At 48.5% G+C, this 15,664-nt stretch overlaps 1 protein-coding gene across 5 annotated transcripts in view; it reads right to left on the bottom strand.

The window, feature by feature from the left end:
* RAD54B (RAD54 homolog B) overlaps window positions 1–15,664 on the bottom strand; it is a 138,493-nt gene that overhangs the window by 12,604 nt on the left and 110,225 nt on the right. For 4 of the 5 annotated variants that reach the window (XM_032787210.2, XM_032787209.2, XM_075063104.1 and 1 more), the window contains exon 10: window positions 14,229–14,519. The exons of the other annotated variant lie outside the window; for it this stretch is intronic. In XM_032787210.2, the coding sequence (XP_032643101.1) occupies window positions 14,229–14,519 (291 nt within the window). The remainder of the gene's footprint in view (window positions 1–14,228; window positions 14,520–15,664) is intronic. 5 annotated transcript variants of the gene reach the window in all.

The following is a 15,664-nucleotide window of genomic DNA, read 5'->3' on the forward strand; positions in this document are numbered from 1 at the left end:
TGGCAGACAACCAATGGCCTTCAGGGTTCACGTCCCGTCAGACCCCTGGGCCTGGGTGGTGAGGATCTTTAGCTGGTCCACAACCTCTCGCAAGAGGGAACGAACTTGGGTCACCTGGCCCATCAATAATTGATTGGTTTCCTGCTGTAGCCACACAGATTCCTGTTGCGCCATTGCTTGAACCCAGATGGACTCCTGCTGGGCTGCCATGGCTAGTACCAGGGCTCTTCCCACCTCCATTGTGTTACAAAGCAAACAAAACAAAAACAAAATCCAAAACCCCAGTGCACTTGTTTAAAAAAAAAAAAAAAAAAAAACACACAAAAAAAAAACCTTCTTCCACCACAATGTGAACGATGGATTCATCCTGGACCACCAATTGTGACAAATCTCTGTTCCTTGTCTCATGCTGGTCCCGCATTTCCGGAGATTTCACTAGCCTCACAGGCCACTGTGACGCCCTCCACGTCACTCTTTCTCTCTCTAGATGGCAGGGTCCACAGCCTTACTGAAGCCCATTTTCATAGCCAGGTAGGACGGGAGGAGAAACTATACTCCCTATACCTCCTTGCATAGGTCTGTTGTCTCCCAGTCGTCAGTGATTAATCAGGGGGAGCAAAGTGTGGAGCAGGCCCCCCTCTAGGCTCGGGCTCCAGCCTAGGTACCCTAATAGCATCAGCTATGGTAGCTGACCTTTTTATAAACAGGACGTGTTACATATTCCCCTGAGGCTATCCCCACAGCAGCCCCCACTTGCTCACAGCTCACTTCACCTTACCTCAGGGCCTCTTCCTTGTGCCTGATATTGTGTGTTTTGCTCCAACTCTCCTCAGTCAACTTCCTTCCCATAGGCCTGACATGGCATTGCCCACCTGATAACTGGTGAGGTTTTTAACTAGGTTTTAGCCGTCCCCTGATTTGGCTTCAGGTGTTCCCAATCAATACCTACCTGTTCCACTCTTCTAGAAAGATCTTAATTGGCCTCAGGTGTCTTGATTAACATGGGAGAGCACTGGTCATTGTGGTTGACATGTAACAGAGATTTGTTTAGCCTGGGGCTAAACATACTGTTTCTCATTACTTTCCTATAGCCATCTGGGGCCTTGCCGCCGTCACAGCACTTATTTTTGCAAAATAAGTTTTCATGTCAGCTATTTTAATAGTAATCTCCAGCTCTCACAGTGAATGTTAGCATCAAGATTACATTCTGAACGAAAATTCCCAATTTGTGTTCTGGTGCTATATATCTTTAATTCCATACTTGCTGAAGTAAGTAATGTGTTGTGGGAGTGCTGTTCCTTTCCTTGATGTCTGTTCCTTTGAGGTCCATTAGCTATATATTGTGTTTGTTCCAGGTAGATGACCAATGTACTTCCTTGATATTTTGCTGTTTAATGTGATATCTACTGCTTGACATCTGGGTGCAAGATATTTGTTTAGCATAACTGATTTTGAGCCCTGCTTGCCAGCTACTTTTCCATGGTTGCTATGTTTGCTAGCTTTTTGAGGGTGTTTTGTCAGAGTTCAGGACATGGGGTGTCATGCCTAGTGATGGATAGGAGTCACACTAGGTGGGCTAGAGCTGGAGTGGTAGGCAGAAATAGGAGCCCAGGAGGCGGAGAGGAAGTCAGTGGCCAGAGCTGGAGTCTGAAGTCAGGGAGTGTGAGCCAAGGTTAGAGATTGGGTATCTTGAAGAGGCAGCAACGTCAGGAGCAAGGCTGGTGCAGAAGGAGCCAGGGGTCTGAGACATAAGGAGGAGCAGGATGGAACAAGATGGGAGCAAAGTGGGAACAAGCAGGTGCAAGAGCTTTTACTCTTGAGCAGCCACCAAATTATAGCCGGCTGCACTTAAAGAGCAATCTTCTTACATTTTCCCAACCAATACAGCTCTGTATCCAATCTGACAGCCTACTATAGCTAGCTGCACTTCTCTTAGGTTGCCGGAAATGGCTGGCGTAGTGTCCTAAATTCACGATATTCAAGGGCAGCTGGTAGGAGCCTCGGTGATCTTGGTTTCTCAGGGCATTCCCGGGAGAACTCCCACAATGGGTCAGGGCATGGATGTTCTCTACTGTTCCCATGACTATCACTGTGACTTGTAGCTTTCCCAAGTCCCATCAGATTACTGAAGTCTCCCCTAACTCACCAAGTAGTGAGGATTTGGTGAGATCAAGTACTCCTCCCGTTCTTCATACTGATATGGGATAGTGGGTGGGAGCAGTCTGAGTATGGGTTCGCTGGTGTAGATCTCCACAATGAGTTGTGAAAGAGGGGTGATCTTCAAGGACTTGAGCAGCGTAACTTGAAGTCCTGGATTTACCTATTCTATAGCACAGCAGGGGAGCCAATGCCCTCGATGTTGTATCTCAGAAGACAGCAAAAAATACTGCTCGTAAGATTTGATAGACACACCTCTGTTTCCCCATAGTCTGTGCGGTGTGTAGACGGAGAGGCAAGAGACGTTGATGCAAGAAGTTCTGAGAAATTCAGCCAGAACTGCAGATGAATGGAGCCCTCGTCCTAATGATGCTCTTGTTGTATAAGGAACATATCCTATGCGCCATACTGGTGAGTCTCCAGTTATGGTCCATCAGAGCCCCTCGTATATCCGCTATATCTTTTTGGACGTGTATAGCCAATGCCATGTACGATACTTCTAGAGAAACATGCAACAGAACAGGCCAATCATAAGTTTACCATCCCTGTCACCCACTTCCAGTTAATCTGGCAAATTTGAGGTCTTCAGGACACTCCTAGAGTCATGATGTTGCATCCCGGACCCATTCCTGGCAATTTACAATTATGGAACTATGTATAGTTCTTCTGAAGCAGTTTAATTGTGTTGGGCCTTCCACAATATGCCCACTGTGAAGAGTTCCACGAGGTATGAATTTCTGCATTAGTGTGAAGTAGTACTTCCTCGTTTTTTATTTTAAATCTTATTTGCCTATTAATTTATTGAGTTAGACCATCTTGTCTGAATTGCTACTTCTCCAGTTCCAATGATAGGTATAGTTATGTCTGACTCGTCAGTTTGTTAACTGAGTGTTTTCTGAAACTGTATAATAAAATCCTCTATGTGTCTCCGACTTAATTCTCTCACTTCTTGGATTCTTGCATAGACGTGGTTTAGTTGCAGTCTCCAAGACAATGTGCACATGATGATTGTGGAGGGGCCTGACTTTTGGGAGAAAACAAAGATGTCGTTCGAAAAAATGACGACACAGGGGTCCAGCAATGTCCCTTAAGATGTCATTTCATGAAACTGAGGTCATTCAGAGGTTGGCACAACCAACCACATGTCAAAATAGTCCGGGTTTCTCAAAACTGGGGTCCGTGAGGGTTTCTCCAGAGTGTCTTGCAGGCGCTGAATCAACTCCTGCCCCTCCTCCCAGCACTCCGCACACCAGGGAACAGCTGTTCAGCGGCATTGCAGAGGGCTGCGGAGGGAGGAAGAGAAAGAGGCAGGGAAGAGGAGGGGCGGGAAGAGGTGGAGTGGAGCCTTGGGGAAAGGGGTGAGTGTTCTGCGAGTGGGGCTGGGGCCTGGGGCTGAGTGATGGGCTTGGGGGTCCATGAAAAAATTATTAAATCAAAATGGGATCTTAGGTTGCTAAAGTTTAAACCGCTGAAATTAGTCTTATGTCCATACCTTGGTATGGAAGAAAGTCTTCCATTTCTTTTCTTCTGGCCTCATCAAGTTATAGCTTCACCAAGGTCCAACTTTGTGAAGACCTTGGCAGAGCAGCAGTCTTTCAACAACTCACTAAACAAGTGGTAAGACTGTACTGTGTTTTCAGATATGTAATCTTGTTTAGAAGCTCAGTAATCCACATAAAGCAAGAGGGAGCCACTTTCCTTGCCACAAAGAAGATCAAAGGACTCCCACCGGGACATTAGAGGATTGAAATGAACTCTTTCTGTAAGTTTCTCCTCAAGATTAGCTACAGAAATGCCTGTAGTTCACTTGGGGGAGGGAATAACATGCCTGAAGGGAACCTCTGCTCCTGCCTGAAGGCTGAAATGGCAGTTGCTTAAGCTAGAATGGGGTGATAAGGGTGCATGGCTTTCTTTCATATAACACATGATAAGTGTTGATCATTCAATAAGAATTCCCGGGAAGCCAGTTATGGGGTTTGTCAGGGTCACCTTGGATCCTCTCTGTGCATTTTTGAATTCTTTGGAGGACCAAGTACACCACAAAGGGTCAGCTCTTGGGAAACAGACTGTAAGCAAAAAATGGAAGTCAAAGTGTACTATAGCGGTGTCACCAGCAGATGCGCGGGCCATGAGAGATGATGCCAGGAGATGCCAAGGACAACTAATAAATGCATGCTTCAAACTAGAGGATTTCTCTCAATGGCCTCAAAGTGCAGTTACCTCTAAGGACCCATTTCGGATGGATGACCCGTCCTGCATAAATGGTATGACCATTTATGGACATCCACTTAACTTGGGGAGTCCTTGTACTGTATAGATTGTGCCGTGCTGGGCAAACTCCAGTTCTATTAAAATTGCCTGAAGCACTAGAACTCCACTGGTGGGTTTGGTATTGGGTATTGAAGATGTGTCAGAGCTGAAGAGAGAGTTGGGCATGACTGTTGAATTGCTGATTGGGCAGTCAACAAGAAAACCGGTGGACAAACATTCGTGCAGCCTTTTGGGGAGGGGGGATCCTCCTACCAGGGCTGGGGCTTGCATTTCCTGACCAGGGCGCAGAACTGGATTTTGGGCAAGGTAGCTTTGATCCAAAGCATCACGATTCCCCATTAGTGAGGTATAGGCCGGAACAAGTGGTGAGATCCAAAGAGGAGGGTGACATGTTAGGAAGATCATTTTGGCAGCTGCATTTTGTACAGCCTGAAGGGGGTTAAGTGACTGTCAGTGAGCCCAGAGATAAGGCTGCAGTAATAGCCTAGGTTGCAGTCAGATGGCCCCATCAGTTCCTGCAGGCTGGATGATTCAATATTTGTGGTTCTCAAACTTGTTCCTATTGTTGACCACTTCCTCAGACAGACTCCCTCAGGGACCATCTTCCCTCATAAGCTGTGTGGTCTCATTCCACACTTTTATTTGGAACAACTGTACTGCTTAATTACATGACCAGATTGTATTAGGGCAGTATGTAGGAGGCTGAAAAGATGCTGAAAGAGACGTCAAAGAGGTAGGTGGAGAAGATAGTATCTTGAAAGCCCAGTGAGGGTAGGATGCCAAGGAGGGAATAAACAACAGTGTCAAAAGCAGCAGAGGGATGGGGAGGGTGAAAACAGAGTAGAGGGCCTGAGGTTTGGCCGTAAAGAGGTCATTAGAGACCCTACTGAGAGTAATTTCTGTAAAGTGGAGATATCAGGAGACAGATTGGAAGGGATCCAAGGCAGAGCTGGAGAACAGGAAGGGAGTTCATTGGTTGTAGACTGTGTCTTCCGTGAGTTTAGAGATTGAGAAGGGGCAGTAGGACCCTAGGAACTATTAGCACGAAAGGACAGGTTTTCAGAGGTACATGTGCACATGGTTTAGGCAGGGGTGGGCAAACTTTTTGGCCTGAGGGCCACATCAGGGAATAGAAATTGTATGACAGGCCATGAATGCTCACAAAATTGGGGTTGGGGGTACAGGAGGGGGTGAGGGCTCTGGGGCTGAGTGATGGGCTTGGGGGTCCATGAAAAAATATAAATCAAAATGGGAGTCTTAGGGTTGCTAAAGTTTAAGAACCGCTGAAATAGTCTTAATGTCCATACCTGGTATGGAAGAAAGTCTTCCATTCTTCTTCCTGGAGCCTCATCAAGTTATAAGCTTCACCAAGGTCCAACTTTGTGAAGACCTTGGCAGAGCAGAGTCTTTCAAACAACTCACTAACAAGTGGTAAGATGTACTGGTTTCAGATTGTAATCTTGTTTAGAGCTCAGTAATCCACATAAAGCAAGAGGGAGCCACATTTCTTTGCCACAAAGAAGATCAAAGGACCCCACCGGGGACATAGAGGATTGAATGAACTCTTTCTGTAAGTTCTCCTCAAGATAGCTACAGAATGCCTGTAGTTCACATTTGGAGAGGGAATAAACATGCCTGAAGGGAACCTCTGCTCCTGCCTGAAGGCTGATGGGGCAGTTGTAGCTAGAATGGGGTGATAAGGGTGCTGGCTTTCTTTCATTAACACACTGGCATAGTGTTGATATTCAATAAGAATCCCGGGAGCCAGTATGGGGGTTGTCAGGGTCACCTTTGGATCCTCTCTTTGCATTTTTGAATTCTTTGGAGGACCAAGTACACCACAAAGGGTCAGCTCTTGGGAAACAGGACTGTAAGCAAAATGGGAAGTCAAAGTGTACTATGCGTGTCCACCAGCAGATGCGCGGGCCATGAGAGATGAGCCAGGAGATGCCAAGGACAACTAATAAATGCAGTGCTCAAACTAGAGGATTTCTCAATGGCCTCAAAGTGCAGTTACCTCTAAGGGACCCATCTGGTGGATGACCCGTCCTGATAAATGGTATGACCCATTTATGGACTCCACTAACTTGGGGGAGTCCTTGTACTGTATAGATTGTGCGTGCTTGGGCAAACTCCAGTTCTATAAAATTGCCTGAAGCACTAGAATCCACTGGGTGGGTTGGTATTGGGTATTGAAGTGTGTCAGAGCTGAAGAGAGAGTTGGGCATGTGTTGAATGCTGATTGGGCATCAACAAGAAACCGGTGGACAAACATTCGTGCAGCCTTTTGGGGAGAGGGGATCCTCCTACCAGGGCTGGGGCTTGGCATTTCCTGACCAGGGCGCAGAACTGGATTTTGGCAAGGTAGCTTGATCCAAAGCATCACGATTCCCCATAGTGTAGGTATAGGCCTGATGTCTCGTTTTGATCCTTCTCCATGCCAGAGGCAGTGCCATACCTGACTGATTTGCAGGGATTCAGGCTATGGAGAAGGGACTAGTGGAGAAGGGGGACAGAGCTGTCAGGGCTAGCTGGAGCCAGGATAGTGGGGGTTGGTCAGATGGTCATCAACCTTGATACATAGGTTGACTAAGGCATCCATGCTGGACAGGGATTCCACCCATGCTGGTTCATCTTTAATACTGTTGTTTAGGCCAAGCCAGAAATCACACTTGGTGTCTACTACTGAGCATCAGAACTCCACTGCATATTTACAACTGGTTGGTGTCCTTGCTGCAACTCCTGAAGCACAGATTCATCTGTAGGATCATGACTTTCATCATTGAAGAGCACTGCCAGAGCTTGATCAAAGTACTCAAATTGTTCCAGAAGTGGGCTTGATTTTTCCAGGAGTGGAAAGGCCTAAGCTAGGGCCTCGCCAGCTAAAAGGCTGATAATCAATCCCACTCCAACTTGGTCAGTTAGGTACAACTATGGGCATAGCAGAAATAAGTGCTGACACTGTTTTAGGAACCCATAAAATTTGTCATGATTGTCATTGAACTTGTCAGGCAGTCCCCCTGCCTGAGCCTGGGCTCACAGGAAGAAAAGGTTGGAGCTGAAGGTGACACGCCTTGAGCTTGCAGGCCTATGTTCTGCACCTACAGAGTGGAAACCTGAGCCTGCAAAGTCTGCAGAGCTTCCACTAGCTCCATCAGAGTGTTACTGGCCTCCGTAAGATCCATGCTCGCTGTGTCAGTTCTAATTCCTTTATTGTTTGTGGGTTTTGTGCTGCTCAAATTTTCATAGAGTGGGGCATGGGCAGTCATGTATATTGGAGGCAAGATGTTATTCCTAATGGTTAGAGCAGGAGCCAGTTGCTAGCTATAGGAGCCCAGGGTCAGAGCTCGAGTCAGAAGCTGGACGCCTGAGTCAAGGATGAGACCTGGAGTAAGGATCTTTTAACCAATAGTCACTCTCTTTTCTTTTTAAATAAATTTTAGTTTAGTTAATAAGAATTGGCAGTAAGCATGTATTTGAGTAAGATCTGAAATATTCATTAACCTGGAAGGTAATGTGTCTTTTCCTTTGAGATTGATAGACCTTTTTATATTACGAACAAGATTTTCACTAGTCCTCATTATATTTGACTTGGCTGTCTGGGTGGGAACCTGAAGGCTGGGTTGCTTTAAGGGAGCTATGTTTTTGGCTTTTGGGTAACTAGAAAGACATTGTGGAAGCTGTTTTGCTGCTGACTTCGTGAATCCAACTATTAGAATAAAACACGGTTACTCACCTTTGTAACTATAGTTCTTCGAGATGTGTTGCTCATATCCATTCCAGTAGGTGTACGCGCCGCGTGTGCACGTTCGTCGGAAGACTTTTACCCTAGCAACTCCAGCGGGCCGGCAGGTCGCCCCCTAGAGTGGCGCCACCATAGCGGGTAATTACCCGCTGTCGGCCCGCCCGTCTCTTCAGTCCTTCTTGCGCGCTACTCCGACAGTTGAGGAAGGAGGCGGGTGTGCGAATGGATACTGAGCAAAAAACCATCTCGAAGAACAACAGTACAAAGGTAGGAACCGTGTTTTCTTACTTCACAGTGATTGCTCATATCCATTCTCCAAGTCGGTGATTCCAGCCTTACCTAGGCGTGGGTCGGAGAATGTAGAGGTCGCAGTATGTAACACAGAGCAGAGCGAAGCGCCTGCATCATCCCTTGACTGCTGCCAGGGATAATGGGAGCGAAGGTGATGCATGGTAGGACCAGGTCGCTGCCCTGCAGATTTCCTGGACGGTACTCGTGCAAGGAAGCCGTCGAGTTGATGCTTGGGCCCTAGTAGAGTGCACGGTCACATTGCCCGATGGGAACCGGCCAGGTCGTAAACAGGCCCGATATGCAGGAACGTCACCCAGGGAGATCCTGTGCGAGGAGAAGCAACCCTTAACGCCGGTCGGCTATGGGCAACAAAAACGCGGGCTGGGGATTTGCGGAATGGCTTGGTTCCGTTCTATATAAAAGGCTGACGCGCCCACGCACGTCTAGAGTGCAACTGCCTGCTCTGGCGAAGACGAATGAGGTTTCGAGGAAGAATACGGTAGATATGTCCTGTTGACGATGAAAGGCCGAGACAACTTTGGGGAGAAACCGGGGTGTGCCTTAGCTTATCTTGTCGCGATTGGAACACCGTATACGGGGTTTACCACAAGGGGCGCGTACTCTGCACCACGCCTAGCCAGATAGTGATGCCACTAGGATGCCGCTTCCAGACAAGTAACGCAGGAGGGAACACGTAGCAGCGGTTCAAACGGTCGGGGGACATTAAGCGGGACAACACCAGTCAGATCCCAAGAGGGGCTGGGTCGGACCTAGGGGTAGAGACGCTCCAGACCTTGAGGAATCTAGCCAACCATGGGGTGTGAGAAGACTGAGCAGCCATCGCTCCCACGGGTGGAAGGTGGATTAGCGGGCTAAGTGAGAACCCGACGAGAGAGGACACCGCAGCCTTGCTGCTTGAGCGACCAAAGGTAATCGAGGACGATTGGGAATGGAAACACTCGTGGTGGAAGCGCCTTCCCACACCAGCACGTAAGCATTTCATTTGGCTGAGTACGTCGTCTTCGTCAGACGGTTTTCCTATCTTCCAGAACGCAACCTGCCACTGGTGAAAGGTAGTCGCAACTCGGGACCTAGTCCGCACACAGAGGCCACGCTGAGAGGTGCAGAGACGGAAGGTTGGGTGACGAAGCCGGGCTGTGGGTCCTGCGTGATCAGGGCCAGGTGAGAGGCAGGGGAACAGGGTCGACTACCGAACAGGCTCAGCAGGAAGAGAGAAACCAATGCATGCCGGGCCACGCTGGACGAATCAGAATCAAGCGGGCACTGTCCTGCGCACGTTCAGAAGGACCTCGTGAATCAACGGAACGGGGGAACGCATAGAAGAGGTGCGTTGCCTCAGGGAATCAGAAATGGCCGTCTGACCGACCCCTGTTCGCAACTTCGGAAAAGAGCAGACAACCGGTACTTTCTGTCCTTGCGGGATGCGAATGACCCGGTCCATATGGGGATGCCCCCACCTCCCGGAGAGCGCCAGGGCGATGTCTCGGGCGCAGGGACACTCGTGGGAGCAAAAGACGCTGAGCTGATCCGCCAGCGTATTTCGAACCCCCGGGAGAAAAGGAAGCATCTAGGTGAACAGAGTGGGCTAGTTGCAAAAAGTCCCACAACGTCATGACCTCCTGACAAAGAAGAGGAAACCTCGTACGCCCTGCTTGTTACATAGTATCCGTACGTTGTGTTGTCGGTGAAAACCGAACACAGCGACTTGGATCATTGCTTGACGCGAACGCCTGAAACAAAGCCACGTGCGGACCGCCCTCAATTCTCGCACGGTATGTAGGCGATGCGGGAGGGACCAGCGGCCCTGGGTCCCACAGGCACCTCAGTGAGCTCCCCATCCCAAGTCCAAGGCCCCGTTGTTCAGAGACAGCGAGCGCTGGGCGGTGGAATGGAAGCCTTTGCACACACGACGGACCGATCCAGCCACCACTGGAGGGATGAGAGAGAGCGTCCTGAGGAAATCGTGACTACTTGTACTCTACGGGCGCTGAGGTCGACTGGGATCTGGCTCGCCGATGACTTTTCTGGGGGAACGACTCCATCGGCCCTGTAACGGTGTGGCTGGAGCACAGAAACGTGCGGGGTTATCGGAGAGCGAGCACGAGGATGATCTGCCACCGCGGTATGATGGTCCTTGTCGTGGGACGGTGCCGGACTGCGAGCAGCGTGCGCAGCGAGACCTCCCGCGGGATCGAATCAGGTTGCAAGATCGTGACCGGTGCTGAGCCGGGAGTCCGGGACGGTGCTCACGCGGCCGTCGGCTATGCCCTTAGACTGCAGACCCACTGCGGTGCGGGCGGTTGGGCAGCACCGGCTCTGTTTAGAGCATGACCGCTCTCGGCGAGGAGAATCTCGAGGCGTGAGCGGACCTCGCTCAACCCCCGGATCTTGGCGGCGGGCTGAGAGGAATCGGACTCGACGGACCTGCCAGGGCCCGGAGTCAACGAAGTCCTGGTACTGGCCAACCCCCGTCGGCGTCGGCGCCGGGTTCTCTTTTCGAGGCAGCTTACGCCTCGGGTAGAGGAGAGACAGTCTTTCCCTGAACGGTGCGGAGAAGGTCGTGCCGATGGATGTCCTTTGTCGGCGCCGGAGTGGTCCCGGCTGCTGTGGCTGAAGCGGCACTCGGTGCTGAGGACGAAGGGACTTAAGCGCCGCTTCCATCAGAGCGTCTTGAGGCGCTGTCTCGCTTCTTCTTGGTCCTCCGTCTGCAAGGCCTTGGCAAAATGCGCAACTTCTCGGGCGATATGCCGACTTCCCCCAGGCACTTCAGCAGGGTCGTGGGATCGCTGCGACGTCGGGCATCGGCTTCGACAGCGCCAAGCCCGTTTGCAAACCGCGCGAACCAGGCATGGCCCGGGCGTGGGAGGGCTAGCGCCCCCGAAACCCGTCTAACTATATACATAGAACTAAATCACTACACTATTACTCACAAACTGGCACTATACTTAAAAAGCTAGACAGTAAACTAGAAACAATGAACGAAGAGAAGCTAGGGATGTGGAGGACAGCTATGCCGCGCTCCACAGTTCCAACGACCGACACGGCGGTAAGAAGGAACTGAGGAGCAGGAGGGCCGGCAGGGGTATATATTACCCGCTATGGCGGCGCCACTGTAGGGGGCGACCTGCTGGCCCACTGGAGTTGCTAGGGTAAAAGTCTTCCGACGAACGTGCACGCGCGGCGCATACACCTACTGGAATGGATATGAGCAATCACTCGAAGAAGAACCACCAGTTTGGGGGATTGTCTGCCGCATTCTTTGCAGTTTTTCCTAACTGAGCGATCTCAGCGTAATCTCCTGCCCCTGGTGACAGGGCTACTATAAAGTATGTGCATAACTGGTTGGAAAACTGTTCCCAGAGAATAGTTATCATTGGCTCAGTGTCAAGCTGGAAGGAGATATTGAGTGGGGTCCCACAGGGTTTGGTCCTGAGTTCAGTTCAGTTCAATATTTTCCATCAATTATTTAGATAATGGCACAGAGAGTACACTTATAAAGCTTGTGGATGATACCAACTGGGAGGGGTTGCATGTGCTTTGGAGGATAGCATTAAAATTCAAAATGAAATGGAGAAATGGTCTGAAGTAAGGGAAGATTGGAAAAAAATGGGTTTGTTTAGTCTAGAAAAGAGAAGACTGAGAGGGGAAATGATAACAGATTTCAAGTAGATAAAATGTGGTTACAAGGAGGAGGGAGAAAAATTGTTCTTCTTAACTTCTGAAGATAGGACAAGAAGCAATGGTCTTCAATTGCAGCAAGGAAAGTTTAGGTTGGACATTAGGAAAAACTTCCTGTCAGGGTAGTTAAGCATTGGAACAAATTGTCTAGGGAGGCTGTGAAATCTCTGTCATTTGAGGTTTTTAAGAGCAGGTTAGACAAACACCTGTCAGGGATGATCTAGATCTCACTGTGCGGCCCATGCGGGATGAGTAGGTGGGCTCACTGTGCAGCCAGTGGGGAGTGAGTAGGCAAGCGGCAGGTGAGGGAGGGGGACTGAAGAGGTGAGTGGGCAGTGGTGGGGGGTGAGGAGGCGAGTGGGAGGGCAGTGGCAGAAGGAGCAGGTGAGCTGGCGGCGGGGGAAGGAAGCTGAGGAGGCGAGCGAGCGGGTGGGCAGTGGTGGGGGCTGAGTAGGTGAGCTGGGGGGGCAGGTTGAGGAGGCGAGCGAGGAATCAGTGGCTGACTTGTTCTACTGACCTGGTCTGGCTCCCATCCCCTCTCCAAGGGTTGCAGCTGTCTGGAGGTGCTGCCTTCCATGCCTCTCTCATTCACACCTCATTCATTCAACAGGGCACTTGATTACAAAGTTGGGGGAAGATCTTATTCTACTTCTAGCAAAAAAACATTTCTCTTTTACCTTAATTATACTACCTCAGGGGCCCGCTATAACATATTACCAAGGTTCAATACCGCTGTTTTGGTGCGGCAGCGCTGGGGAAGGAGGGTTTGTTTCTTCAGGGTGGACGGTGCTGGGCGGGGGAGTATTTTGGGGGGCTGGGCAGCGCTGGGGGGAGTGTTGTGTTTCAGGGGGGCTTGGCCGCGCTGGGGGGGGGTTGGCAGGACCAGGGGGGTTTGGACCTCAGCTGTTTTCTTTGGAGTAATATGGCCCTCACTGCTTTACGAGTTGTGCAGGCCTGGTCTAGATAATACTTAGTCCTGCCTTAAATGCAGGGGCCTGGATTAGATGATCTCGGGAGGTCCCTTCCAGTCCTACAATTCTATGATTCTATGAATGTACACCTGTCTTTGAAGGCTGTCAAACGCCTTTTGAAAAATCAATTAAATTGATGAAGAGGGGAGCATGCCATTGTACATTCTTCTGTGATGGCCCTTAGTATGAATATCTGATCTACACTGGATCTCTTGGGCCTGAATCCAGCCTTTTTTTCTGCAAGAAATTCTAACTTGAATTAAGGAACAGATTTGAGGCATCACCAGTAGCAGAGGAAGATGAGACACTGACTGGACTTGAAGAAAAATAGGCAGTGCTCAGAGACAATGTGATTCAAGCTGCAGCAGTTGTAGATAGAAATCAATGCAGACAGAACAAGAACTGAATGTGGCATATGGAAAGTACTGAAATGGAAAGTCCTGAAGGCTAAGACCAAATGAACAACTGGAAAAGACAGAGGAGGAGTATAAGAAAGCAAAGCAGTGAAAAGCAATGCAAAGAAAGATATGGAGATATATTGAAGACCTAGCAGTTGACATTGAAGCTGATGCTATGATAGGAAACCACAGAGCTGTTTTCTAAGTGACTAAAATACTGTGAGGAAATTTCAAAACAGGACACGGGCCAGTAAAAAGCAAAGATAGAAAAATGCTTACAATTGAGGTGGAACAGAAACACAGATGGGCAGAGCATTTAAAATACGTCCTCAATAGACCCCACCTCAACTAATACCAGATTTTGATTAAGTACGTGAACCTGATCAACTTGACAATAACATCAGTTCAAGAGATGTCAGAAGTACAAAGTGCAGTCAAAAAGCTGAAAAGTAACAAAGTGGTGGAAGATGATCAAATTACAGCAGAAATGCTGGAAGTATTTGATACCACCACCCTAAGGAAACTGACAGAACTGACTTTCTAATGTTTAGGTTTTTTGAAAGCTCTAAAGCATATCATTTTGGGAGGGCGTTTGTGGAACTTTGCTGATACAGTTTTTAACAGTAACTCATTTTAATGACTTTTATTGTGTAGGAATGTCAAATTATTTGTGTTGAAGCAAAATATAGTAAATACCTTTATGGCTTTAAACAGAAGACAGGGATGGTTGCAGAGTTTTTTCAAAGCTCCTATACATATCAGATGAGGACTGTTTTCTAGTACTCCTTGTAGGCAGGATCTAATGACTCGAGAACTAAGCAGTTTTCTGTAGAGTTCAAGCTGCAAGGCTGTTGGTCGGCAGAAAAGTATGCTCTCCTTTTTCGGTGGGAGAAATTTGTTTATGATCTCTTGTGTTCTTCTAAGAATAAACAGTCCGGTTAGGCGAGTGAGTTCTGCTGCTCTTTTCTCTCCTAACTCCTTTTCTTCCTAATATAACAAACAGAGGTTTAGATATGACTTCACAAGCATGTTCAGTTAAATCACAATTCTTTGCTATAAGATTCTTAATCAGGCAGTAGTGAACACAGTTTACCATTTTCTGATACAGGGTTTTAATGATTAGTTCCTTCTCAATTTGTCAGAGGAGTTTTTAAACTCTTAACCCAGGCAAGAGCTAATGCACTATGAGTCACTATAGACTCAAATTATGTGGCAAGGTTCCTGATTTATGCAGCAAAGCTGCACTGAATTCTACAGAATCATGCTGAAGTGATAAATGAATGGCATCATATCGCAATTTGTACAGCTCCTAAAATGTGGAATGCACAGACAGTGGCAGGAGTTGAAACAGTGTCTCAGGGCTTGTCTACACTGGCACTTTACAGCGCTGCAACTTTCTCGCTCAGGGGTGTGAAAAAACACACCCCTGAGCACTGCAAGTTTCAGCGCTGTAAAGTGCCAGTGTAGACAGTGCACCAGCGCTGTGAGCCACACTCCCAGCGCTGATAGCAATGCCCCTCAAGGAGATGGGTTTTTTATAGCGCTGGGAGAGCTTTATACAGACTACACAGCCACGTTAAAGTGCTTTAATGTTACTAGTGAAGACATGCCCTTAGAGTAAAGGAAATGACTGCCATCTCAGAGCATATCCACACTTAAAATGCTGCATAGGTGCATTTACACCAACTGGAGCAAACTACCAAATAAACCACTGTAGAACTTTAATGAAAATGCTCTACACTGACAGGAGAGAATTAATCCACCTCTAGGAGAGGCGGTAGCTATGTTGGTGGGAGAAGTTCTCCCATCAACATAGCGCTGTCTACATGGGAGGTTATGTTGGTATAAACTATGTTGCTCCAGGGTGTGGATTTTTCACACCCCTGAGCAACATAGTTATACTGATCTAGGTCTGTAGTGTAGACCAGCCCTCAGACTCCCAAACAGTGCCAGAAGCTCCACTCCTTCACAAAGTAGCAGAGGAAGGCAACTGCCATGAGAAGCTCCTCAGAACTGTAGAAGTGAAGAATTATATCTCCATTCAATCCCTCCAAGTGCTTCACCCCCTTCTTCCCCTCATGTCACTATATGCCCTCTCCTTTCTCCAGCCAATCACACAGTCCCCTTCCTGC

Source organism: Chelonoidis abingdonii, chromosome 2, assembly GCF_003597395.2.
Source record: "Chelonoidis abingdonii isolate Lonesome George chromosome 2, CheloAbing_2.0, whole genome shotgun sequence".
NCBI classification, from domain to species: Eukaryota; Metazoa; Chordata; order Testudines; family Testudinidae; genus Chelonoidis; species Chelonoidis abingdonii.